The 27,459-nt window shown below is 39.5% G+C and overlaps 1 protein-coding gene across 5 annotated transcripts in view; it reads right to left on the bottom strand.

Annotated features, from left to right (window-relative positions):
* Positions 1-25,481, bottom strand: part of Naa16 (N-alpha-acetyltransferase 16, NatA auxiliary subunit) — a 61,397-nt gene extending 35,916 nt beyond the window's left edge. For 3 of the 5 annotated variants that reach the window (XR_008216973.1, XR_008216974.1, XM_052732658.1), the window contains exons 1-8: positions 25,283-25,481; positions 21,451-21,535; positions 18,371-18,475; positions 16,666-16,823; positions 13,097-13,231; positions 8,730-8,883; positions 6,128-6,247; positions 2,442-2,537 (exon numbers count right to left, since the gene is read on the bottom strand). Coding sequence is in view for 3 of the 5 variants with exons in the window: in XM_052732658.1 (XP_052588618.1) it covers positions 2,442-2,537; positions 6,128-6,247; positions 8,730-8,883; positions 13,097-13,231; positions 16,666-16,823; positions 18,371-18,475; positions 21,451-21,535; positions 25,283-25,336 (907 nt within the window). In the remaining 2 variants the exon portion in view is untranslated. Of the gene's footprint in view, positions 1-703; positions 1,512-2,441; positions 2,538-6,127; positions 6,248-8,729; positions 8,884-13,096; positions 13,232-16,665; positions 16,824-18,370; positions 18,476-21,450; positions 21,536-24,738; positions 25,260-25,282 lie in introns of those variants that run through there. The other 2 variants (XM_052732660.1, XM_052732659.1) reach the window with 2 other exon arrangements.
* Positions 25,482-27,459: the final 1,978 nt, after the last annotated feature.

Below are 27,459 nucleotides of genomic sequence, written 5' to 3'. Positions count from 1 at the left end.
AGGGTATGGCAGCAAATGCTTCTAATCCCAGGACTAGGGAGGTGGAGCAAGAAGAATCAGGTATTCAAAGTCATCCTTAGCTACATAAGTAGTTGGAGACCAGAATAGGATATGTGAGACTCAGCAAGAAGAGAAGGAGAAGGAAATGAGGGTACAGCAAAAGAGGAAGAAGATGAAAGGAAAGAGAAGACAGAGGGAGCAAATACTGAAAGAAATCTACTTTTAAATGAAGATATAGGAACATAGTGACAGTAAGGCTTGAATTTACTCATTCATTAAAAAAACAGAAACATGGGGGTCAACAAGATTACTCAATGGGTAAAGATGCATGGGTCAAGCCTGATGACCCAAGTTCAGTCCCTGGAACCCACATGGAAGGAGAGAACCAACTCCAGAAAGTTGTCCTCTGACCTCCACACACACACTGTGGCATATGCGCACAGACAACCCCACCGCCAACCCTGATCTAACACATACACACACAAGTGAATGTTAAAAACTTTTTTACAAAGCCGGGCGGTGGTGGCGCACGCCTTTAATCCCAGCACTCGGGAGGCAGAGCCAGGCGGATCTCTGTGAGTTCGAGGCCAACCTGGTCTCCAAAGCGAGTTCCAGGAAAGGCGCAAAGCTACACAGAGAAACCCTGTCTCGAAAAACCAAAAAAAAAAAAAAAAAAAAAAACTTTTTTACAAGGTATCATACACCAGCATATTATTTAAATATTTTCCTGGGTTTCTTTATGAGTAACAACACTGCACAATAAAACCCAGCAATTCCAAACCAACCCAACAAAACAGAATGGTTATCTGGTCAAGCAGACTGCACTAAGTAAAACATGCATAAGCAATATCACTGAACATCATGAAAATGATTTCAGATTTCTAATCTCTTATGAAATCATATGCACCCATCTTTTGAAAGCCACAAAGTAATGTTTACATTTATATCTAGATCAGCAGTTCCCTTAAAACCAAAAGTAGTTTCAAAGATCCTATCTTCCCAGTACTTCCTCAGGCATACAGAGGAATTAATAATATTAAGATAAACAGTAAGAGGCTGTTGCTTAGAAGAACGTGCATGCTTCTACTTTGTGTGAGCCCCTGAACAAACAACCTACCTACTAAACCCAGTTTCATCATGTAAAAACTGATTCTACACCTATTAGTATCAAGAGCATTATGGTATGGCTCAAGTAAGTGTAGAATAAGCAGTATCTGGGGTCTATCAGTCACTCTATAAATACAGTCTATTTCATTCCTGATATCTGACAGCTATATACTTCTACAACTAATATTCGCTCCAGCATGAGTCCAGAAACAATGGCAACATGGACTAAACTAAATCTATGAAACGATAAGAAAAACAGATCTTTCCTCCTTTGTAGCTGTTCATATCCGGTATCTCTGTCACAGGAAACAACAAAAAAAGGGACTCATACTGAGGACTTCAAAGGAATGGTGCTTTCTCAAATACTGTGAAGGAGCTCACAACTCTTTCCTTGACTATATACCCTAAAAAGATAGAAGACTTGAAAATATTACCACATAAATCACAACAGTTCATCTGTAATTTGTCATCGATTCTAAGAAATTTTATCTTCTAAATATAGCTGCTTTTTTAAAGTCATGTTAAGAAAATCTTTCTGTACATATAGCTTACAATCCTTAAAACCAATATTAATCTATATATTGAAGCATGACATTCTTATTTATATAATAAAATTTATAACTGATCACTTTTTTATATTCTAAAAATTGCATTTACTCTTTTTAAATTGATTACTGAAATCATATATTAGTGATCAATGTTCCCTACAATGTCTTTGATGAGAGAATAGAAATTTTACAGATTTATGAATTTGGATACATTCAGGTATAAAGGAAATAACTGTCCCCTGATGCTATTTGACAACTTCATCTTGTGCCCAATTCTCTCTTCCATGTATACATCTGTTTTCATATTATTTGACATGTCAGTTTATTGGAGGATATCAAATGATTTACCAAACAATAGGAAGACTAGAGAAATGCCTACCAGCAGAAACCAAGGAATCCAAATACACATTGGATTAAGCCACAATGAAAGCCCCCTCAGCACAGCTGGCAAACTGTATCGTGCTCCCTATTCTTTCTCTATTCTAGCAATAATACTTCATACATCATAACATCATTTCACAGCCTCAACATAGTTTCATGTTACAAAAACTGGCATTTCTAAGCCCCTTTACACTGGGAATAGCCATTTGATTGGTAGTGACCAATGGTATTTCAGTGGGCTTGATGACAAACTGGCTTGCAATATAAATGACCACTCTTACTCATAAGAGATATTTATATATATACTATATATATAAACTCTAGAACACAAAGAAGAATTTAAAACATGAATGGTACCCATTAATTTCAAAAGCATTAGCATTACAGAAGACATCCTAATATTACCTGGGACAAAATTCAAGGGCAATCTTCTCGGTGAAACTGCTCTGGGGTGCTGCTTACTAATTTCTTCATAAATCTGAAGCCTCTCATCTGAAGAGCCTAGTGTCAGTAAAAATGCATGAGATTATAGCATCACAATTTTTATCTATAACAGTAACAAACTTTAAGACAAAAAACTGTATTATCACTGTCAAAGCTGCTTTCAATTTTGCCAAAAATTACATTTAAAACTGCGGTGATAAAAATACTATAATCAGGAAATCATCCTGTGTGTGTGTGTGTGTGTGTGTGTGTGTGTGTGTTCAGCTCTTGAACTGACAGAGATCCACCTGCCTCTGCCTTCCAAGTGCTAGGATTAGAGGCATGTGCTACATCTTAAAATCATCCTTTTAAACCAAATCTCCAGGAGAAACTCAACAGTCTTTTCTTCACTAGATTCTACATCCAACTCAAATCACTTACATCAAGTCAGAAAAGGTACATTTCTCTTCTATCCCTTAGCTCTCAAACCATGAAAAAGAAAATCATTTTGTGATATACTGCTTATAATATATGTTATATAAATACTATAAATTAACGAAGCCTCCCCCAAAAGTCTACAATACCTGTACACTTAAATAACTGTTTTAGGATTGAGGTTATAAATGTTTTAGTTTAAAAATGAACTATATTTCTTGATTGCTTTGACACCTGAAATCTTCAATGAAATTCCACAAAAACCCAGAAATCATTAGAAGAGATTCTTTAGGGGATGGAGAGATGGCCCAGCCATTAAGGGTTTTGATACTCTTGCAAAGGATCTGGGTTTAATTCCCAGAGCCCACATGATGGCTTACAACTGTCTGTAATTATAGTCCAGAAGATCTAACATCCTATTCTGGCCTCTGTGAGCTGGTGGCACACACAACACAGAAATATATGCAGACATACATCCATATACATAAAATATAGATCAATCTAAAAAAAATAGGTTCTTTAAAGTGGCAATTATTTTTCCCAAATAAAATAACAAGTAGTAACTCCAATCAAAGAATCATTTAACTTTTTAGTACCATAAAGAAAATCCATGAGAATAACATACTATATCCAGAATAGAATCAGTGTAATTCCTGCATAATTTATAAAGACACTACTGTGCATAAGCAATCAGATTATTTATAGCAGTATTTTAAAGAAAACTTTTTTAAATTGCAGGGTTTTAAGTGGATTCTAATTCAGACCACAAAAATGTAATTTTAAGAATAATCCACCGCACCAGACATGGCGGTGCATGTCTTTAATCCCAGTACTCAGGAGGCAGAGGCAGGTGTGTATCTTTGATTTCATGGTTAGCTTTAGTCTACACAGAGTTCCAGTATAGCCAGGGCTACACAGAGATACTGCTTCTAAATCAATAACCAACCCTTAGTTAATGCAAAGAAGGTATTACCACAGTAAAAGGGCTATTTGTATCAAAATTATAAAAAGATTGTAAACCATGTGGTGGTGGCACACAACTTTAATCCCAGCACTAGGGAGGCAAAAGCAGGCAGGATCTCTGTGAGTTTGCAGCTAGCCTGGTCTACAGATCGAGTTCCAGAACAGCCAGGGCTGTTACACAGAGAAACTGTCTGGAAAAACAAACAAGATTGTAGTTCAAGAGGTAGTGTTGGACTTTTGTGTAGACTCATACCTTCCCTAGTACTGTGCTCTGGAATGCCAATGTGGCTGAATTTTTAAAATGGGGATAGCTGAAAAGTATTTTTGTTCACATTGTTAACAATTTGGAGACTTCAAATTATTATATTAAGGACGTTTACTTAAAATATATAATGAAAGCTACTGGTTTCTTTTTTTTTTTTTTTTTTTTTTTGGTTTTTCGAGACAGAGTTTATCTGTATATCTTTGGAGCCTGTCCTGGAACTCACTCTGTAGCCCAGGCTGGCCTGGAACTCACAGAGATCCGCCTGCCTCTGCCTCCCGAGCGCTGGGATTAAAGGCGTGCACCACCACTGCCGGCATTGATTTTTTTTTTAAAGTTCTCAGCTGGGTGGTGGTGGTTCATGCCTTCAATCCCTCGGGTTTGAAGAGGCAAGCGAATCTCTGTGAGTTTGAGGCCAGCCTGGTCTATAGAGTGAGTTCCAGGACAGGCTCTAAAACTACAGAGAAACCCTGTCTGGAAAAACCAAAACAAAAACCAAAACCAACCAAAACAAAATTTTCATGTTACTAGTTTTAGAATAATAAACTATATTTAAAAAAAATAAAATATAAAAAAAATAACAAAACAAGATAACTTTGTGTTGCATTCCAGAAAAAATCAAGTCTTATGTATGTAGTTTAATTAGTATTAAGTTAAGACAGTACTATTTTAATGCCCTACTTGAAGTCTTAAATTGGAGCTCCAGAATACCATGGGGGAAAAACATATCAAGGTATCTAAAAAGATGGGTAGTGTAAGTAATTTTAAAATCAACACTTTATACTATCAAGCACCTTAAAATGTCAACTATGGTACTTATTTTACTAAAATACATAAGGACTTCATTATTAATTGCTATGTCAATGTGGAGGTTAACCTTCACTGTCAACCGGAATGGATTTGGAATCACCTAATCAGAACCTCACCTCTGGGTCTGACCTTGAGGGAGTGTCCAAAGAGGTTAAACAGAGGGAGAAGATCCATATAGAATATGGGTAGCACATCCCCTGGGTTGAAATTCAAAGGTAGAATAAGAGAAAAGGAGAAAGCAAGTTGAGCACCCGCATAAGTCACCTCTGCTTCCTGTTACTAACCACTTCACTGTCCCACCCCATGCCTACCGTGAGCCAAAATAAACCTTCCTCTTGTTTTTGTCAAGTAACTAACATAGCTAATAAATAGTAGTTTAAAGACAAAAGTCATAGTTATTTTACATTTCCAACCTGAATACATGCAACTTTTGCCTTTTTCTTGCCTTGTTGACCAAACAGTATTTAGTCAATATTTTAATCATTTTCCTAAAAAGAAAATTTATATCCTAAAAAGAAAATGTTTGTATTTAAAAAAACAAAAAATGTTGTAACTTATTTCAGACATAAATAAATATGATTTTTTTGTTTGGTTTTTTTTCGAGACAGGGTTTCTCTGTGTAGCTCTGGAGCTTGCTCTGTAGACCAGGCTGGCCTCAAACTCACAGTGATCCACCTGCCTCTGCCTACTGAGTGCTAGGATTAAAGGCGTAAAGCCTTGTCTGTTAAGATTTTAAATGACCCTTACTCTCATTCCTTCACTGACTTTAGAGCCTACTCCTTCAGGATTCCGATGTATACTGAAGAACAGCTGAAATATCCAGCCTTGTGGACTGAACAACTACTGGATTCCCGGACTTTCTTTCGGAAGACAGCCATTGTTGGGTGCTAGACCACAGCCTGTACGCCACTCTAATAAATCCCTTTATACATACACACATAGTCATACTATCAGTCCTGTTCCTCTACAGGACCCTGACTAATACAAACCCTAATACGAATAAAAAATAAAAAAAGATTTTAAATGGGTGCAGGAACCTAAAATCATGTGAACTTTCACATCCACATTTAATCTGTAACTTTGCTACATGGAAAAGTAACTGTTAATGCTAGAATGATTTAGTCTCAAGGATTACTACAGCTTCCGTTTTAGCATACTTCCAAAGCTCCTTAAGAAAGAAGAGACAAACCATACATACGGAGTTGCAATGCCTTTTCCAAGCCTTCATAGTAACACCAGTTTTCTGCATTCCGGTCAATCAAGTTTTTGAATACGTCACTGGCTTCTTTCAATCTTCCCAATTTCAACAGCATTTCCCCTAAAATTAAGTTTCAAATCACATTCATTTTGCTTAAACATTAGTTTTTTGACCCAAGATAATTCTCTAAGCATTAGTGGTGAACTAGTATTTTATGAAAACCCTAATTCTACATGTCTTCCTTTGGCCTTATTATATAAAATTTATATAACTAAACATAAATTTATAGTTTGTCTTCAGAAATGAACCATATTCATTTTTGGCTCCGTCCAATTCCCTAAATATACAGATAGATACTAACTTCTTAGTAAAAAAAAAAAAAAGTATCTTTTCATTATACATATTTTTATATCCTCCTGGAGATAATTAAAGCCTACACAGTAAAATCCAACTAGCAAGTCATCCAAATGGAATATGCCAACCTTCTTACTGTAAGATTTAAATGTCTTCCTTTAACAGTTCCTATATTAACTATCTGTTCTCTGTTTCTTTTCTAGATTAAAATTGTATAAGTTAACTCAGTACAATTATATAACTAAATATTATTTCAGAGCAATAAACATAAGCCATGTTCACGTGTGAGTCACCTTTAAGGTTCAAATCTTTTTACTAAGTCAGAAAAACTGCAAATGAGTCTGGGAGGTAAGGCACTGAAGTCCTCAGACACAATGGGAAGTATACTTAAACTAGGGGAAAAGAGGCTTTTCTTAAATTAATATACAATACATTCTTATTGCCAATATTTCCCATTCCCCAAGGAATCAATTTCAAACAAAGCTTTGGAATATCTCTATAATATTATTTAACATTCACCATACTGGGGTAGGTGGCATATAATATAATTTATTCATATTTTTTGTTTTATATAACCAAATTCCAAAACAAAATTAAACTGGGTATAATTACATCACGCATATCAACTTTGTGAACTTGAGCAAGCAATTAGACCTGATACAAAATGGCCAGATATAACTGCTGGGTAACAGAGAAACGATAAACATGCCCTAACTCCTACACAACCACATATTAACCAATCTAGCAACTTCCCCGCCTTTCCTAGATATAACTGGAAACAACATATTTTCATTCCCATAAACATCTGTTATCTGCTGCCACTATGAAGCAAATACTGTAAGAACGCATAGAGCAAATAAGCGTACAAGCATATCAATTAAGTGAAAATCTATTAACTTTTTACAATTTTTGAAAGGATCTTAGCTAATGATTGCAAATGACATAAATGTCTAAGTATCAAATGGGCTTACAAGTTCACTGGAAAAATAATACCACAGCCCACTTCTATGAGCCATATTGAGAACTGGCTATTTATTCAAGATTAGTGCTCCCCAAATTCTTGCTACTAACATAAATGAATGTGGTAATGCAGCTATTTACAAGATTGCGCGCGCGCGCGCGCGCGCGCGCGTGTGTGTGTATGTGTGTGTGTGTGTGTGTGTGTGTGTGTGTTTTCTAGACAGGTTTCTCTGTAGCCCTGGCAGTCCTGGAACTAGCTCTGTAAACCAGGCTGCACTAGAACTCACAGAAGAGATCTACCTGCCTCTGCCTCCCAAGGACTGGGATTAAAGGCGTGCACCATTACCTCCTAAGATTTTTTTTTTTAAATGAAATCCATGTCCCTGTATCCCACTTACTTTGTAATGACTGCATTCTGTTAATGCTGTAAGACAAAGAAAGCCTAGAGTATTGAGATTTAATCACAAAAATAGCAATAACACACCAAGAAGGAAAAATAATTGCCATTTTCTTTTGCTTCCATCATTTACAGGCAGTGGAACAAGAAAGAAACTGAATAATTATTTTATTGATAATTTTAAAAACAGTGTTGTCGTTAATACTGATATTAGTTACAATAAAATACTAAGTCAGGTACTAGAAAGCTGGCTTAGTGCTTAAGAAAATGCATTGCTCTTGGAGAAATTCCAAATTTAGTGCCCAGTACCCACACTCAGCAGCTTACAACCACCTATAACTCCAGCTTCAGTGGTTCCAAGGCCTTTTGCACTCTTGACAGCTACATTCACCTATATACATACCCACATACAGACATACACATACATACATTTAAAAATAATAAAAACAAATCTCACACAAACAAAAAACAACTAAAGGCTGGAGAGAGAAGCTCAGTGGTTAAAAGCACAGGTTACTCTTGGAGAGGACCTGGGTTCAATTTCCAGTACCCACATGGCAGCTTACAACCACCATAACTGCAATTCCAGAGGATCAAACACCTCCTTCTGCTTCTGAAGGCACCAGGCATGCACACAGTACACATAACATACATGCAAACAAAACATTCATCACATAAAATACAAAGAAAACCCAAATCAGAAAGTGCTACATATTAGCAAGAGGACAACAGCTCCCCAGTTCACCCTATGTCATCAAAAGGATGTCACAGGGATTAAATTACTAATGGTTTAGTAGCAAGTGCTTAGACAGTCACTAAATACATGGTGTTACTTAAGTGTCAGGACAAAATTTAAAGCGCCATTAAAAAAAAAAAATCAAGTCAACTTACCCTTAATTTCTTCCACCAAAAGTTTATCGCATATCTGCTTCTCATATGTTTCTATATGTTCCAAAGATTCTCGAAATAAATCTGCCTCTCTCATCACTTGATTCTGATATAGTAACAGTTCACTATATTCATAATCTATTTTGTTGGGAGGAACCTGGAAGAAAACAACCAAATCATCTTATTTGTGTTACCTATACCAATTAGTTACAGATCTTTACATTTTTTTACTCAGGACCCATTTGCACAGACTTAATCCAGAAGCAGTTAAAAATAGGCTGACACATGATTAATTCTGTCTTTAAAGTAAAATAGGTGTATATGGCCAAGAGAAGAGGTGAACAGATCTTATATTGAGATATAAAAGTGGGTGACATCCTAAGGAATCTGCCAAAAAATTTAAAGGAAAAACAGAACCAATAAAGGAGGAGCTCAGCAAAGTTTTGTACAAAGTTTCTTCACGAAAATACTGCGAAGCAGGACAGAGTGGAGTACACCTGTAACGCCAGCACTTGAGAAGTGGAAGCAGGAAGCTCAGCCTCAGCTACAAAGCAAGTCTAAGACTAGCCTGGGCGACATAAGACCCTGTCTCAAAAAAACAGAAGACAATACTGCCAAGAGTGTGTCTGTTACCCCAGTACTCAGAAGCCTAAGACAACTGAACTACAACGAATTCAAAGTCAGGCTGGGCTACAGAAAGTAGCATGTCAGCCAGGGTTATACAGCAAATCACAATCTCAAAAAACAAAACAGACGTGGTGACACACACACTCTAATCCCAACACTCAAAGACGCAGAGACAAGAGAATTGAGAGTTTAAGGCCAGCCTGGGGGTGGGGGGGGATGGAGGGGGGAGGAAAAAGCTCTCTTGGACATCTATTCCTAAATCATGTGGCAAGGTCTAAGGAGAACCAAAGTAATCACTCTCTTGTTGGCCTTTAGACTGTACAAAAAACCAGGAAGACCTAAGGCCGTGTTTGTAAAACCTCTTGTAGAGTGTGATAGGTATGGTCCAACACATTCATAGAAAAAAAAAAAAAATCAACAAGTTGGTTTTGACCAGATCAACAAAATCACTAACTTAACCTATAATCACCAAAGGGAAAAATAGCCCAGTTATTAAAATCAGAAATTAAAGGAACATAACTACAGGCCTGAGATATTAAAAAGAGAGAGAGAGATTAAAATACCGTAAAAGTTAAATGGGCACTCGGGAGGCAGAGCCAGGTGGATCTCTGTGAGTTCGAGGTCAGCCTGGTCTCCAAAGCGAGTTCCAGGAAAGCTCTCTTGGACATCTATTCCTAAATCATGTGGCAAAGCTACACAGAGAAACCCTGTCTCGAAAAAACCAAAAAAAAAAAAAAAAGTTAAATGGGAAAAAAATTAAGATAAAATGCACTAATTCCTGCAAAAACAAAAGCTTTTATAAAAACTGACTGAAGATACAAAAAAAAAAAAACAACTCTAAATAGCAATAGGGAATAAATTGACAATAAACTTCCAACAAAGACTAGGACTAGATGGCATTCTACAAAATAGTTACAGAATTAGTTCTAATTCTTCATGACTCTTTTAAAACAGAACAGGAGCAAATACTCTGAAACTTATGCCATGGGGCCAGTATTACCCTGATACCAAAAGTAGGCATAAGCATCCAAAGAAAACTACAGACCAGTATCATTTTGCCCAGGGTTCATGCTTTGGGGGTGGTGGGGGTATATGTCTTTTGGTGGTGGTGGTTTTGTTTGGTTTTGTTTTGTTTTGAGACAAGGTCTCATTATGTAGACCAGGTTAGTATGGAACTCACAGAGATCTGTCGGCCTCTGCCTTGCTAGAATTAAAGACATACGCCACCATACTCTGAGATGTTTTTTGTCATCATGACATAATCTAGAACCACCTGGGAAGAGAGTCACAATGAAGACTGTTTATCAGATCAGCTTGTGGCCATGTCTGTGGGAGATTACCTCATCTGATATAAGAGGACTCCCCCTTCCCTGGACTTGGGGTCCTATGCTATAGAAGAGTGAAAAAAGCAAGCTAAAGACACAAATGCACGCAATCATTCTCTCTCTGCTCTTGACTACTGAAGTGACCAGCTGATCAAGTTCCTGCTGCTTGACTTCCCAGCTGGAAGACTGTAACCTGGAATTGTGAGCTAAAATTAACCCCTTTCTCCCCAACTTTTGTTTTTCAAGACAGGGTTTTTCTGTGTGACAGCCCTAGTTGTCCTAGAATTTGCTTTGTAGACTAGGCTGGCCTCAAACTCACAGAGATTTGCTTGCCTCTGCCTCCCAAGTGCTGGGATTAAAGGTGTGCACCACCATGCCCAACTCCCCTAAATTAGTTTTGTCGGGGTGCCTCATCACAGCAACAGGAAAGAAGTCATCTAATATCCCTTAGCCTCATTAATACTCAGGAAGACACAAATGGGTCAGGGAGACAGATAAGTGGGGAGGGAGTGCATTAACAACCTGAGCTTAGTTCCAGGAACCACAGGGTATAAGGAGAGAACCAACTCCTCCAAGCTGTCCTCTACCCTCCACATGTGCACAAACACAAAGAAATAAATACGTAATTATTATAAAGAAGAAAAAATTACAAGAGAGGTTAGCAAAACCTTTCATTCCCAGATGTAAAAACCAATAAATAACTGGCACAAGTCACAGAATTCATGTAACAGTGCCAGTGGCTGCTTAAATTAGTAAAGCTACTCCACAAAGGGATAATACCAGATCTGGCAAAACTTACAATCCCAGACCAGTTACACTTCTTTAATTCCAGTTTTAGATTTACACTGAAGACAAACACAAATGTAGCCAATGAAACAGCAAACAAGGATGTTTATAATAAGTCCTGTTTTTAATAGAGACAAAGTAGAGTACACAAACTATAGCTTATTCATACAACAGAACAAGACACAGTAATTTAAAATGGACAAATCAGTCCTAAAGAATTAACATGGCTAAGTCTCCAAAAATGTTGAAGAAAAAAACTTATGGGCTGGGGAGACGGCTTAGTGAGTAAAAGCACCTGCTATATAAGCTGACCAACAGTTTAGATCACGGGAACCGGCATTAAAAGTGACTACATCACTGAATGCAGCTGCAGTCCCAGCACAAAGATAAGGAGAGGTGTGGTGTAGAGAGAACTGCTCAGTAGTGTGCAAGCCACCTAGTCTAAAAGACACAGCACAGCAGAAACAAAACAGACCCTGCCCCACAGCAAGGTAGAAGGCAGAAACTGACTTCTGTGGGTTTTCTGCTGAACACACACACACACACACACACACACACACACACACACACACTCACAACACACATTTATAAACACACAAAAAATAAAAACTACAAGGCTAGGAACAGTGATGCATGCCTATGACCCAAGCCCCCAGAAAGCTAAGTCTAAAGGATCTTGAGTTCAAGGCCAGCCTGGTCTATATGAGGAGATCCTGCCTTAAAAACAAACAAGTGGGCTGGAGGGATGGCTCAGCAGTTAAGAGCACTGGCTGCTCTTCCAGAGGTCCTGAGTTCAGTTCCCAGCAACCACATGGTGGCTCACAACCATCCGTAATGAGATCTGGTGCCCTCTTCTGGCCTGCAAGCATGCATGTAGGCAGAACACTGTATACATAATAAATAAATCTTTAAAAAAAAAACAAAAAACAAGCACACAAAACCTTTCACGTAAAAATTTAAACATATGAACAAGTCTGTATCTTTTATAGGTTTATGTGTGACATAAACATGAAAAGGAATTCTCTGCACCAATTTCAATAGTGGTTACCTATGCAAAGGTACAGGGGAGAACTTAAGCTACGTGTGTGTGTGTGTGTGTGTGTGTGTGTGTGTGTGTGTATACACACATATATAAAGTTTTTTAAGTAAAACCGTTAATAATTATAGAAAATGTTAACATATTTAAATGCTCTAACATGCTTTATATATTTATTTTTACCTAAGTTTACCACAATACATTAATATAAAACAAAAAATATATACATCATTTCCATATCCCCAACTATATAAAGTTATATCATAGAAACAACTCCCCAACTTCCAAATTCTGTTCATTTTTACTTTTTTTCTGGTTCTGAGGCTAGATCCAGGGCTGTGCACCTAAGACACAACATACAAGACAGCACTCGACCTGCGCTGCATCACTCGTCATCATATTCTCTTCCTTTATCCATCCGAATAGTGTTGAAATTATTATCCATTAGATTTAAGTATTAGTTTATTTTACACTGTGACTCCTGCATTTTAACTTTTTCTAATTATTAAAATATTTTTCAAAGTTGTCTAAGAAAAGCTGAAAGCTAAAAGCCAACTATTTTAGTCCGCAATAGAAGAAAATGTTGACGTTCTTACTTGCTGTGTCTGTCTAAATTCTTCTAGTAGTTTTAGCGCCATATCATAATCTTTCAGCAAATGGTACGCAATGGCATATCCAATCCAGGAAGCACGCTGTGTTGGGCGCAACTGAAGAAGCTGGTATCTTGTCTCCTTTGGGGTTAAAAAAAAAAGTTTTTCTCTTAATATTCTTTAAATGTTTACATTTCACTGAATTTTAATAATCTTTAATAACACTATAATTAATTCATTCAACAAATATGAGTTCAAAAATACGATAAAATGCATTTTGCAGTTCTCATCTAAATTGTCTCTGTATTAGTAACACTAATGTCTTATATTGCTCACTGTGAGTCTGTCACTATGAACTAGATTGTGAGGCTCGTGTCTTTGGTACCTTGTAAAAACTATCTATATACAATAAAAATATCTTATGATAAAATATCTTACAGAATTAAGATTTTTTTTATTATACCAGATTTTTAAAAATAAATGAAATTAGCTTATTTAGATTATTTTACATGTTTTCGCAAGTGCCACTACTTGCAGACACAGTCTCATGCAGATTGTGAACTATAAGGAAGTGTAGAAAATATCTATTTAACTTGTTGAGTCTGTTCCATGTTTCAAGAGGTGCCAGGAGAGGGCATCCTTTTCAGGTCCTCTCCGCTGTGTCTGGTCCCTTTGCACAGACCACCAAGTTCCATCCCTTTATCTCACTCAGGTCCTCTCCACTGTGTCTGGTCCCTTTGCACAGACCACCAAGTTCCATCCCTTTACCTCACTCAGGTCCTCTCCACTGTGTCTGGTCCCTTTGCACAGACCACCAAGTTCCATCCCTTTATCTCACTCAGGTCCTCTCCACTGTGTCTGGTCCCTTTGCACAGACCACCAAGTTCCATCCCTTTATCTCACTCAGGTCCTCTCCACTGTGTCTGGTCCCTTTGCACAGACCACCAAGTTCCATCCCTTTACCTCACTCAGGTCCTCTCCACTGTGTCTGGTCCCTTTGCACAGACCACCAAGTTCCATCCCTTTATCTCACTCAGGTCCTCTCCGCTGTGTCTGGTCCCTTTGCACAGACCACCAAGATCCATTCCTTTACCTCACTCAGGTCCTCTCTGCTGTGTCTGGTCCCTTTGCACAGACCACCAAGATCCATCCCTTTACCTCACTCAGGTCCTCTCCGCTGTGTCTGGTCCCTTTGCACAGACCACCAAGATCCATCCCTTTACCTTACTTTCACTCTTGTTCCTCTGTCACTCCACTAACGTATGAGTCATGTTTTTTCCTCTGGCAAATTCAATACTGATATGGACAAGACACTAATAGTTACTAATCTAATAGCCTATCTTCTTAGCTGCAGAATTTTCTGTCTTCAATGATCTCTACCCATTTCAGGAACCCACTTGCACACCCACATTTCTCTAAACCTTTAATCAACCCAGAAATCAAATTCAAGTATCTCATCCTCTAGCCACTGCTCCTCGGCTGCCAACATTTCAGCCTGGTAACACTTCATTTCCACTTTTGTTCTTTGACCTCACCAGTGTACTGAGCAGTTTTATGTCAACTTGACACAAGCTAAAGTCATCTGAGAGGAGGGAACCGAAATTAAGAAAATGCCTCCATAAGATGAGGCTGTAAGCCTGTAGGCCATTTTCTTAATTAGTGATTAATGGGGGAGGGACCAGCCCATTTGTGGACGGTGCCATCCCTGGGCTGGTAGTCCTGGGTTCTATAAGGAAGCAGGATGTGCAAGCCAGAAGGAGCAAGCCAGTAAGCAGCATCGCTCCATAGCCTCTGCATCAGCTCCTGCCTCCAGGTTCCTGCCCTGTTTGAGTTCCTGTCCTGACTTTCTTCAATGATGAACAGTGCTGTGGAAGTGTAAGCCAAATAAACCCTTTCCTCCCCAAGTTTCTTTGGTCATGGTGTTTCATCACAGCAATAATAAACCTAACTAAGACACCCAGTATCTCTGGTTCCACAACTGCTTTGCTTTCATGACCTGCTCTCTCTTAACTTACTCTATTTCATAATCCAGTTCAATAGCCATTGTCCTGCCAATGTTCAGTTTTTTGTTTTTTTATTTTTTTATTTTTATAATGTTATAGGTCTTTGCCTGTGTGTGTGTATACATACTACATGTATGCCTGCAGAGGTCACAAGAGGGCACAAGATGCCCCAGATGTGTAGTTTCATCCAGCTGTAAACCACAGTGTGTGTGCTGGGAACCAAACCCAAGGGTCTTTTGCAAAAACAACAAATGCTCTTAACCACTGAGCCATCTCTCTGTCCCAAGAAAATTATTCCCATCACAGCCAAGCGCTGCTGGAGACAACAAACACACACTTTGAAAATGATGTGATGAAGCCAGTGAATCTGGTGAAACATGGACTTAGCTGTGAGCATGTAAATGGCAGGAAGAGGACAAAAGAAGGAAATGATTTCAAGAGAACTGCTCACAGTTCATAGTTCCTTCACATAACAAACTGAGGGAGCCAGACATGGTGGTACACCCTCTAGTATTTTAAATCCAGCACTCAGAAGTCAGAAGCAGACAGTTGTCTGTGAGTTTGAGGCCAACCATGTCTCCATCAGTTCCAGGACAGCCAGGGTATCACAGTGAGACAAACAAAACAAAAAAGAAGCCGAGAGAATTCTCTTCTAGACAGACTGACTAAGGTACTGGCATGTGGAGCCAGAGGCTCAGCAGAGAACTGCGGGTGCAATCTGAGGAAATCTGAACTGTACAAAGATTTCCTTAGTGAGCTGGGGCAATAGCTCAGTGGCTAAGGGCACATACTGCTTTTGCAGAAGACCCAAGTTCAGTTCCCAGGACTCACAACTGCTGTAACACTAGCTTCAGGAAATCCAATGCCTTCTTCTAGCGTCCACCAGAACCTAAACATACATATGCCCAAACACACACAGAGACACAATACCTACACATAACTAAAAAGAAAAATAAATCTTAAAAAAGCACAAAATCTTTTCATGGCAACCCTTTCCACATTATTTTATACTTGCTAACCTATTAAAAAAAAAAAGCTAACTAATTTAAATTTCAATCAAGCTGAATGTCAAATCTATATTCAGTTTGGCAACAATGTTCCAACCAAAAAGGTAACAGTATAATACTTGCACACCAAGATAATCAATTCTTTAAAACTGTGTATGTGTATGAATGAGTGTGCATGCACCATAACACACATATGGAAGCCAGAAGACAACTGTCACAAGTCTGCTCTCTCCTTCCACTGTGCAGGTCCCAGGGATGAAACTCGGGTCATCAGGCTCGACAGCAAGTGTCTTTATCCATTGAGTCACCCCAATTTAGCCTTATTTAATGCTCAAAAACATGAAATTCTGTAACTACTATCATAGGAAGGTCGAAGGGTTTCTCGTCTACTACAGACTATAATGAACCAAATGCACACCATCTTCTTGCCTTAGGCTTACTTCATTCTGAATTCACATACTTTTTTAAACATTTAATCTTTACAAGTGTGGTGGCACACATCTTTAATACCATCACTTAAAAAAATTAGACTTTGTATTAAAAAAGCACATTTAAGATTACTTACTCGATAACCTTCAAGGTCTCTCATCTGAATCTGTAATAGAGAGAGATCCCTCAAGATTTGCAAATTATCTTTATCTAATTTGAGGGCATTTCTGTAACACTTAATAGCTTCATCATACTTCTTATCCGAACGTTGCAGGAGGCCGTATACATGCCAACCTATAAAGTCAAGGAAATACAGACATTCACAGACACTACAATATCCTATGCAACAACATCAACAGTGTTTTGTGTGTAATTTGTTCAGAATGATCTGTAGACAGGGAAAAGTCAGTGAGACACAGGCAATTTGAAACCAGCCAAGCCTTGACTATTCAAGCTGGGTGACCAGGACACAGTGGTTCAACATTCCATTTCTTCCATTTTGTACATGCTTGAAATTTTCCATATTTGTAAGTAACTTTGAAAAAGTTCCTGGTAAAAGTTCATAGCATTTCTCTACACTCTATCCCCTTGCTTTTTTAACCAACTCAAAAGTCACTGATATAAAAATTGTGATTTTTTTCTAAAATAAGTTTATATTTATCCAATTCTAAGTAATATACCCAACATTTAATTCACTATTGATATTAAAAAACACAAAATTAAGTTTTATTCTCTTAGCTTATCTTAAGGGGAAAATGTCCCAAACTAAAAACTACCATAACTTACACAGCCTCTCTCTTCACTTCGGGGTAAGCACTGGGGTAAGAACATAAGCTTCTAGTATTTTGTGAGACCCCTAAGTTAATTATATGAAAATAGGGAGACTATGCCTGTTGAATACTAGCCAGCTGCTAAGTGAATTAAAAGTTAGATACACAAGGGCACTATGAAAAAACTGAACATGAACATGGGAAAGAAATGAAAATTTTCAACAATCTTAGAAGTATTTTTTACATTTGTTTACATATTGAAACACTAGCCAATGAAAAACATAATTTTAAAGACTCAGTGAAGCAATGGCTAAGTCTCTGTTAACAGAGATCAAACTAAAGAACCAGTTTTTCCTGACACAGACTAGAACCTGGTTTCCATCTGTCAGCTTTCCAGTGCCAGGGGCCACACCCAGGGTGCCCTGCACACACCAGGCAGGCACTCTGCTACCTAGCTACAGATCCAGTCAAACTTCTTTTAAAGTACGTTTCTTTTCAAATTAAAATTTCCTCTAAAACTTCTAAAAGGAAATTAAAGAAATGTAAATATTTATGTAGGTTAAATAATTAAAAATAAAGCCGGGCAGTGGTGGCACACACCTTTAATCCCAGCACTCGGGAGGCAGAGACAGGCAGATCTCTGTGAGTTCGAGGCCAGCCTGGGCTACCAAGTGAGTTCCAGGAGAGGCGCAAAGCTACACAGAGAAACCCTGTCTCGAAAAACCAAAAAAAAAAAATAAAATAAAATAAAAAAAAATAATAATTAAAAATAATTATTTGAATGGGGAAGCATCAATAAATTCATGGATATTTAAGGAAAGAACTGGTCTCTGTCTGTCTGTCTCTCTATGTCTCTCTCTCTCTCCTTCTCCATGAAAATTTTCTTTAAAATACTCAAAAAAAGAATTAGGGAACAAAATGTTGCTAATTATGGGGATGAGTAATGGGTAGATATAGATCTTCATTAAAATTTCTAAGATTTGAAGGTTTCACAGAAATGTAAAATTCGAATTAGAAAAGACAAGTAAATGAAAATACAAATGATAATGCAAAACCATGGCAAAAGGATACAGACATGACTCCTGACATCACTTCGAAGTCCTTTACGAACAAATTCATACGCTTCTTCTCTTTTTCCTAAACAGTTCAACGTTAATCCTTTCATAGCCAAAGTCTCTGAAAAACAATTTTAACTTCTGTTTAGGAAAGAAAGGTTCGAGTTATTCTCCTAGCACTAGCTGGCACTTGGGATTAAAGCACTACTATTGCAGAGGTGGCGCACGCCTTTAATCTCAGCACTCGGGAAGCAGAGGCAGGTGGATCTCTGAGTTCGAGGCCAGCCTCATCTACAGAACGAGTTCCAGAACAGCCAGAGCTACATAGAAACCCTGTCTGAGGGAGGGAAAAAAAAAAAAACAACCCCAAACCAACCAAACAAACAAACAAACAAAAATGAAGAACTACCATTGCCTCAGCGGTTTATCTTCATCACAAAGGTACAAAGAGTAAAATCATACTTACGTATTTGCTTGAAGCATCTTTCCACTCCACTGAAACCAATTTTAACCCACCATAATCTAACTCACACCTCACAAAAAGAGTGACTACCTAAATAAAGATATACATTGTAATCATTAACACCATATTCAATAGCCTAAGTCCTATTCTAGAATGCCTTAAAACTGGAGTGGAGTTACTAAAATGTTTTCTACCTTTGTAAGACTGTATAGAAAGGGATTTATATTACTCCCCAGAAAGAGTAATAGAGCAGGCATCTGAGTCCTCTGAACTAAATTTACTACAGTCGTTCCACATTTTCTCAAGGCCGATCGTTTTTTGCATGTGTCTGTGTGTGAGTGCAGGTGAGTGCATGGCAGGCATGTGAAGTCAGAGGACAACCGCAGATGTCGTTCCTCAATGCTCACCTTCTTTAAGGCAGGGTCTCTAGGCTTTTCACCAGACTAGCTGGTCCATGAGCTTCCAGGGACTCAAGTATCTCCACCTCCCATCTCATTATAGAAGCAATGGGATCATACACCCCCATTTCCACAGCTGGCTTTTACAAGGGTTCTGGATATGCAAATGCAGGTCCCCCACAATTGCTCGGCAAGCACCATGCCCACTGTGAGCACTGTGTCCCCTAAGTATTGTTCCATCCCACTGAGACCAATTCTAACCAATCACAATCTAGTTTATACTCACAAACAGCATGACTCTACTTAATTAAAAATATATGTTGTGATCATTATAACCATATTCAATATTGAACAGATTCTCTTTTTGTCAGTAAATTTATTTCAACAATTCTACTTAGTCTAATTAACGTTAGTTTGTATTTGGAGAACATAGCATTGGACTACAGATGAGTAACCTAAGAAAATGTTAGGAAGTTAATGAAAGATGATTTACAATAAAATATTTCTCTGAAAAACCCACAAAGGAATTAGATAATAACAGTGATTTTCAAAATGATCTCTGTGGACTCTATAGTTTTCAGAACATAGTGGTCCAAGTGCACATTACCATAGCCAAACATCTGTCATTTTCTCAAACTTCATAAAATGAAAACTTACTTATATTTCTTTCAAAAGGTCTTCTAACATTTTTAAAACAGTGAGTATTATTAGCCTATTTTCCTAATTAAATGGTTTTAAAAGTTGTCCACGACTAGTATTCTGAAAGATCTTAATTAGCTATATTATATTATGGATCATGTTCTGCAAGTTTAACCTGATCCTTTCAACAAACAATGCCTACCAGTAAAAAGGATGAAAAAAATAAATGTAGACTTTATTAGGAACAATGACCAAAACAAACAAATGAGCAAGCAAAAAACATGTCAACAACATGATGGATCAATGGTAATATATCTATATAAAGATGAGGCAGTCAGAGCCAGTCAGAGGACTCAGTGGGAAAATACTCGCTCAAGTCTGACAACCCAAGTTCAATCCACAGGATCCACATGGCAGAAGAGAACCAATTCTCAGAAGTTGTCCTTTGACCTCCACACACGCACTGTGGAATGCATGCAACTGACACGCATAATCACACATGATAAGTAAACATTAAAAAATAAGGAAATACATAAAAAATGGCATCAAAGAATAAAACGCATGTGACTTTATCTTCATACAATTCTATACTGCAAATAACCATCTAATTTTATATACAAGTAACTAAAGTAAAAAATTGTAGTCTAGTCAAAGTGACAGACAAATGTAATCTACAAAACTGAGCATTCCCTAATCCAAAAGTCCCAAATCCTAAGTGCTCCAAGATCTGAAACTAAGATTTCAGGTTTTTTGAATTGGGATGTTCAACTGCTAATCTAAGCATTAATCCAAAATCTGAAAACCTCTGATGTGGTATTGTATTCCCCCAAATATTGTGCATGCTAATACACTTATCTGGGGTCAGAGAACAGAAAAGCCACAAGATACTTAGGCTAGAAAATGTTAGCACACGCCTTTAATTCTAGCATTCCAGAGACAGAAATCCCTCTGGATCTCTGTGAGTTCAAGGCCGCATTGGAAACAGCCAGGCATGGTGACTCACGCCTTTAATCCCAGAAAGCAGCCTTTAATCCCAGGGAGTGGTGGTAGAAAGCAGAAAGGTTTATAAGGCGTTGAGGACCAGAAACTAGAAGCATTTGGCTGGTTAAGCATTTGGCTGGTTAAGCTTTCAGGCTTTGGAGCAACACAGTTCAGCTGAGAGGACTCAGAGGCTTCCAGTCTGAGGAAACAGGACCAGCTGAGGAACTGGCAAGGTGAGATAGCTATGGCTTGTTCTGGCTCTCTGATCTACAAGCATTGACCCCAATAACTGGCCTCAGGTTTGATTTTATTAATAAGACTCTCTAAGATTCATGCTACACTCTGATATCTGAAGCACTTCAGAAAAAAATATTAACATGCACATTTCCTCATCCAATTGTCCCTCATCAGGTCAACTTTCTCATCTAAAAGACACTGCATACACTACAGCATAAAACTAGCTCAGCATGATTCACTTGAAACATAAAAAAACGCTAACATTTATGCTTTCAATAGTCACAGCCTTAGAACCTGAGAATTATTCCTTCACTGCCAAGTCCTGCCTGATTTTAGAATTATTCCCCCAAAGCAACATTGTCACAGATGAGACAGTACCTCCATGTTCAGCAAATTTGGGGTTTGAAAGAATCATCTTGCAAAACTTGAGGCCATTTTTGTACTGCTTCTGTTCATAACATTTCTAAAAAGAAACAGGAGCAAAAGTTATTTTATAAAATGGATAATGAAGCAATTTTCATTGTGTCATATAAACTCTAAATTCAAAATGCAAAGTCTAAAATGTGATGACATGCTCTTCTGTTTACTTAATGTTTACAGCATTAAGTGTGGTTATATACGTCTTGACAAACAGCATTTCCACTATTATAGAATATACAGACATAAATAGACTCAATAAATGCAGAATCATCAACCGACACTGACACAGAATTTAATGAAGAATTTTAAAACCATCTAACTGTGACTCAGTACCTAATAATTAACTTTTCCCGATCCCCTCCCGCCAATCAGTCTCATCCACCTCTGGTAACTTCTAGTCAACTCTTCTGGTAACGACTTTTTTGTCATACAGGAGCCCTCAAGTCCTTGAAGTATTTATCTTTCTATGCCTGGCTTGTTTCACTTAATATGATGCCTAACTTCATCCATGTTGCTGAAAATGTTGTATTTTCATTCTTTTTATGGCTGATTACTATTCCATTGAATGTGCCACACTGTTTTATCAGTTGAAGGACATTTATATTATTTCCATTGTTTCTATTTATTGGCTACCATGAATGGTGCTGAACAGTGCTGTAATAAACATCCTACAAACATCTCTTCAACATACTGATTTCAATTCCTTTGGATATACATTCAGCAGTGGTACAGCAGGATTGTATGGTAGTTCTGAGTGTTTTGGTTTTATTGTTTGTTTGTTTGTTTTTTAAAAAAAACTCTCCATACTGTTTGGCAGTGTGTGTGTGTGTGTGTGTGTGTGTGTGTGTGTGTGTGTGTGCGGCGCGCAGACAACTTAGGGAGGTGGTCCTCTCCTACTTTTCCATAGGCTCCAGGGATTGAACTCTGGTCTTTAGGCTTGTATGGTAAGCACTTTACCTGCTGAGCCATTTCACGGCCCCACCATACTGTTTTCTGTACTGGCAGTACTATCATTACAAAAAACAATGAGCAAGGGTTCCATTTTCTCTACAACCTTGCCAACACTTCTCTTTTGTCTTTTTAATCTTATTTGGTTCTTGTAAGAATTCCCTTGAAGTAGTGTTATTATCTCACTTTACCAATGTGGAAAAGTAAAACTCTAAACACACAACAAACCTTTACTGCAAACTGTGGTCCAGGTACAAAGACTATCACTCATCTAACACTAACAAAAAGCATCTTTATCCAAATCACACAGGTCAGGCTGTGATCAATGTCTCTCCTCAGCTGTCACTGACCGGGAGCATACTGTCTTTCCACTTTCCCATCAATATACTGCTCAGATGAGGCATCCTAACCCTCAGTAGTCAAGCTTTCCCCCACTTTAGGACCACTATACCGTGTTCCTTTCAACTCAAATGTTCTTCCTCCGATTTCCCTTGGCTGGTTTTTTTTTGTTTGTTTGTTTGTTTGTTTTTCAGAGCTGAGGCCCAAACCCAGGGCCTTGCGCTTGCCTAAGCGCTCTACCACTGAGCTAAATCCCCAACCAACTGTTTCTTATGATCTAAGTCACACATCACCTACTTGACCATGCGAACTCTGCCAGTCTCCTACCCTCTGCCTACTCACACTATCTATTACTCTGTTTCATCTGCTACATAGTGCTATAATTTTCTGTCTGGCATTCTTATTTTTATTTATTTACTATCCGTCTTAGCCACACCATCTTGTGAGCCCTAAGAGAATGAAAATCTTGTCTAGGTTTCCTTACGCTGGACAGCTAAGAGCTGCTCAGTAAGACCATCCTCCTAAATTCAAAGCAAGATGGCACCAAACACATGGCTAGTTCTTGCAGCAGAGACTGGATGTGATATATCTTCATTGAAATATATTTAAACTGAGTTTTCCTGATTGGCTCTGGGAAGAGAACTGAGTGATTGGAAGACGAAAACAGCAGGGAGAAAAAAAAAAAAAGAACCATACGAATGCATTACCTATCCTGAAAGAATACACATACACACATACATACATACACACACACACACACACACATACACACACACACACATACATACACACATACATACATACACACACACACACATACATACATACATACATACACACACACACATACATACATTTTAATAGCCATGTGGCCAGGCCTGGCGGCTCATTTCCTACAATCAATCAATTCCATCCCTTAGGAAACTGAGACAAAAGGATGCTGGCCTAGATTACACCGTGAGCTCCACTATGGGCTAGAGTGAAACTCTGAAACCTAGTCTCAAAGTCAGTAAGAGAAAACAGGGCTTAGTAGAGATGCTTGGCACCAAGGCTGACAACCTGAGTCTGACCCTGGAAACCCACATGAAAGGAGACAAGTGACTCCTGCAAGTGGTCCTCTGACCTCCACACAAACACCATGGCATGCACACCAATAAATGTAACAGAAGTTTAAGGTCCAACTTTGACTCTAGAGGTGCAGCTGACAAGTGACAAAAGAAAAACAGTGGGAATACATATAAGCAGAAGAAACTACTGAGGAAGAGTACCAAGTGTTCCTTAAATAATAATGACTCAGCTACAGTAACAAAAGGAGTGAACATTTTTATTTGTTGTTTATCTGCCAAGCACGCGTCACTATTAACCTTTAAGTTCCATAATGAACAGATTTGAAATGTTCATCCCAAGGCTAGATGTGGTATCCAAAACTGAATCCCAGCACTCTCTAGACAAATGCTAAACGTGAAGTTCCTATTGGCTTGAATCAGAACGACTACTGTAAATTTTCTGTCAGGTGAGGGCAATAAACATTAGAGCGTAAAGCTGACCAACTGCTAACTGCTATGCATGTGCTCTCAATATCAACTCACCCTTAAACCTGAAGCTTGTGCTGCAAGTACTACGTTTTCAAATTAAAAAGGCAGATTAGAAAAGACAGCTATTAACTCATAATTCGTTTATACATCTTCGACCCCCCCAGGGCAGACTGGAAAATACAAAGGCATGCCACATCTCTCCTCCCTGGAAAATGGTGAAGGTGCCAAAGTGGCAGACAGGCTGGCACACACCCAGAGAAAACTTGTCCAGGCAGTGGCAAATGCCTTTTATCCCAAAACTCGGGAGGCAGAAACAGGCAGATCGCTCCAATTTCTAGGCTAGCTTTGTCGACATACATACAAGCCCGCCAGGGCTCCATAGTAGTAAGCCTGTCTTAAGTAAACTTTAAAAACAAAACCGAACCTCTCTTGGCTTGGCATCGGTCTGACATGACCGTGGCATGATTTAGGGCTTGCTTCAAAGCCACAGAAACGGTCTCCAGTGCAAAGCCAGTCTCTGCAGCTTCCATCACTCGGGCGAGTTTGAAGCAAGAGTTTCTGGCAGGTCAGTTCCAAAGCCGGGCTAGCACACACATGCCAACTCTCCCGCAGAGGCACTGGCTCAATTTCCCCGCACCCTAAACAACGGCGGGCGCTGCCTCCAGACTGGGTCTGGGGGTGCGGCGCCGTGTCCCCCGCCCGGACTCCAAGCAGCTTCGACTACCCGGAGGGGCGACTGGGAGGGATGCGGCGAGCCCAGTGCCGCCGAGGGCACCCAGATCCCGGGACCCCGGCGGCTTGGCCAGAAGTTTCTGGAAAGCGCCCGCCGTGGGGGTGGACAGCCCAGCCCAGCCCGCCCCAGAGGCCGGGAGGGGGAGCGCGTGGGGGCGGGGAGCCGGAGGCGAGCCCCGGCGCGGAGGTAAACAAAGCGCGCCTGAGGTCGGGTGGGTCGCCGCCCCGCCGCTCACCAGCACGCGCTTGAAGAGGGCGCTCTCCTTGGGCGGCAGCTGCACGCTGGGCATCGCGGCGGCGGGGAGGCCTGCTGGCTGGAGCAGCCGCTACCCGGGGCCGCGGGGTTACCTCAGTCAGTGGGAGGCCACGGGAAACGGAACACAGCGCACTCCAGCGGGCGGCCCGGGAGGGAACCCCGCGCGCGCCAAGATGGCGGCCAGGCCCCGCCCCCTCCCACCACCACCCCCCCCCCCCCCCCCCGCGCGCGCGCCGCGCACGCGCAGACTCACAGCCCAGGGAAAGGCGAGCGTCTCACTCCCGGGCGAGCTTGCCAGCTGTGTGCCGGGCGGTGGTTCCTGTCACCACCTCAGCGCCAAGCCACTCACATACCTTAACCTCCCGGCACTGTCCGTCGCACGCTGGTTGTTAGGCTTCTGTCCTCGATAATGTAAATTTTTTTTCCGAGTTAACTTTTTATTCTTTTGTGCAGTTGAAACCCTGCATGACACAAGGTAGACTCTTGATTTAGAAGCAATTTTCATTCCTTTTCTCGCTTTATTTAAAATGACTCTTAAAAGAAGCCTTATCTTTTCAATGCATTGATCAACATGGTGATCATGACTTACGTGGGGACATGGGCAGACCTTGAAATGATGGAACTGATGTGAAAGCCCCTTTAAAAAACAAAAGGTCAATAAAAATGTGTTGCTCACTGGGCGGGTGCACGCCTTTAATCCCAGCACACGGGAGGCAGGAGGATCTCTGAGTTCGAGGCCAGCCTGGCCAGAACAGGAAGGACTAAACAGAGAAACCCTTTCTTGAAAAACCAAAAACAAAACAAAACACAACAACAAAAAAAAAATGTGTTGCGCAATGGCGCTAAACCTATACTCCCAGCACTTGGGAGGCAGAGGCAGGAGGATGGCCTAAATTAAAGGTCAACTTGGTGTACTCAGTGAAATCTAGGTCAGGGAAAGGGTAGGAAGGAGAAAGATAATAATCTCAGCCATGTAGGACACCCAACATTTTCAGTAAGAATTACAGTGTTTGTATGGTTCCACTGACCTCCGGTGGGCTGCTTCTTTCTCTATATAAGCCACCCAATAATTGAAGAAGCAGGATACAACCCTAGAATGTTCCAGGGGAGATTTCTAGGAAAATTAACGGACAATGTGTGACTAGCTACAGATAGACATCTGTGACAAGAAGAACCATACACAAAATGTTGGCTTAGTATTAAGATGTATGTAAACATTGCATAAACATATATTCTGAATCCTAATTTCTGCATATTTATGAGACGATGAGGTACTTGATAATTTCATTTAACAGGGTATAAGGAGAACAGGGAAGGTGTTGTTTTTCTTCCCTGAGTTGGAGGGAAGAAAATATCATAGAAGACTGTAAAAATAACAAGAGACACGGTGATGGTATTGTGTTCCCCAAAATATTGTGCACCCTAATAAACTTATCTGGGGTCAAAGAACAGAACAGCCACTAGATACAGAGGCTAGAAAATGGTGGCACACACACCTTTAATCCTAGCATTCCAGAGGCAGAAATTCCTCTGGATATCTGTGAGTTCAGGGCCACATTGGAAACAGCTAGGCATAGTGACACACGCCTTTAATCCCAAGAAGTGAGCCTTTAATCCCAGGGAGTGATGGCAAAGAAAGCAGAAAGGTATATAAGGCGTGAAGACCAGAAACTAGAAGCATTTGGCTGGTTAAGCTTTCAGGCTTTCGAGCAGCAGTTCAGCTGAGATTCATTCTGGATGAGGACTCAGAGGCATCCAGTCTGAGGAAACAGGATCAGCTGAAGAATTGGCAAGGTGAGGTAGCTGTGGCTTGTTCTGCTTCTCTGATCTTCCAGCATTCACCCCAATAACTGGCCTCAGGTTTGTTTTAATTAATAAGAACTTTTAAGATTCATGCTACAAGACACTCTCTGCAATTGACATCCATTTGCAAAGGAAACATTAGTTTTCTCCAATGGAGTCTCACTGGGTATATTAACGACAGTCAGGGGCAGGCCCCATGCCCAGCTTTGGATGACCAACACAAAACTAACTCATGATATTTTTATAGACTTTTTTCTCATATTGCTTTATTTGGACTTTGTTTGTTTTGGTCTTACTGTTCTTTTGCTATGGTTTCTGGTTTGTGTTTTTATGGGTTTTGTTTGTGTGTGGAGG

Source organism: Peromyscus californicus, unplaced genomic scaffold (genome assembly GCF_007827085.1).
Source record: "Peromyscus californicus insignis strain IS unplaced genomic scaffold, ASM782708v3 Scaffold_12__1_contigs__length_115047231, whole genome shotgun sequence".
Lineage (NCBI taxonomy): Eukaryota > Metazoa > Chordata > Mammalia > Rodentia > Cricetidae > Peromyscus > Peromyscus californicus.
The sequence above is the reverse complement of the archived record's forward strand: the minus strand, read 5'-3'. Positions and strand labels throughout refer to the sequence as shown.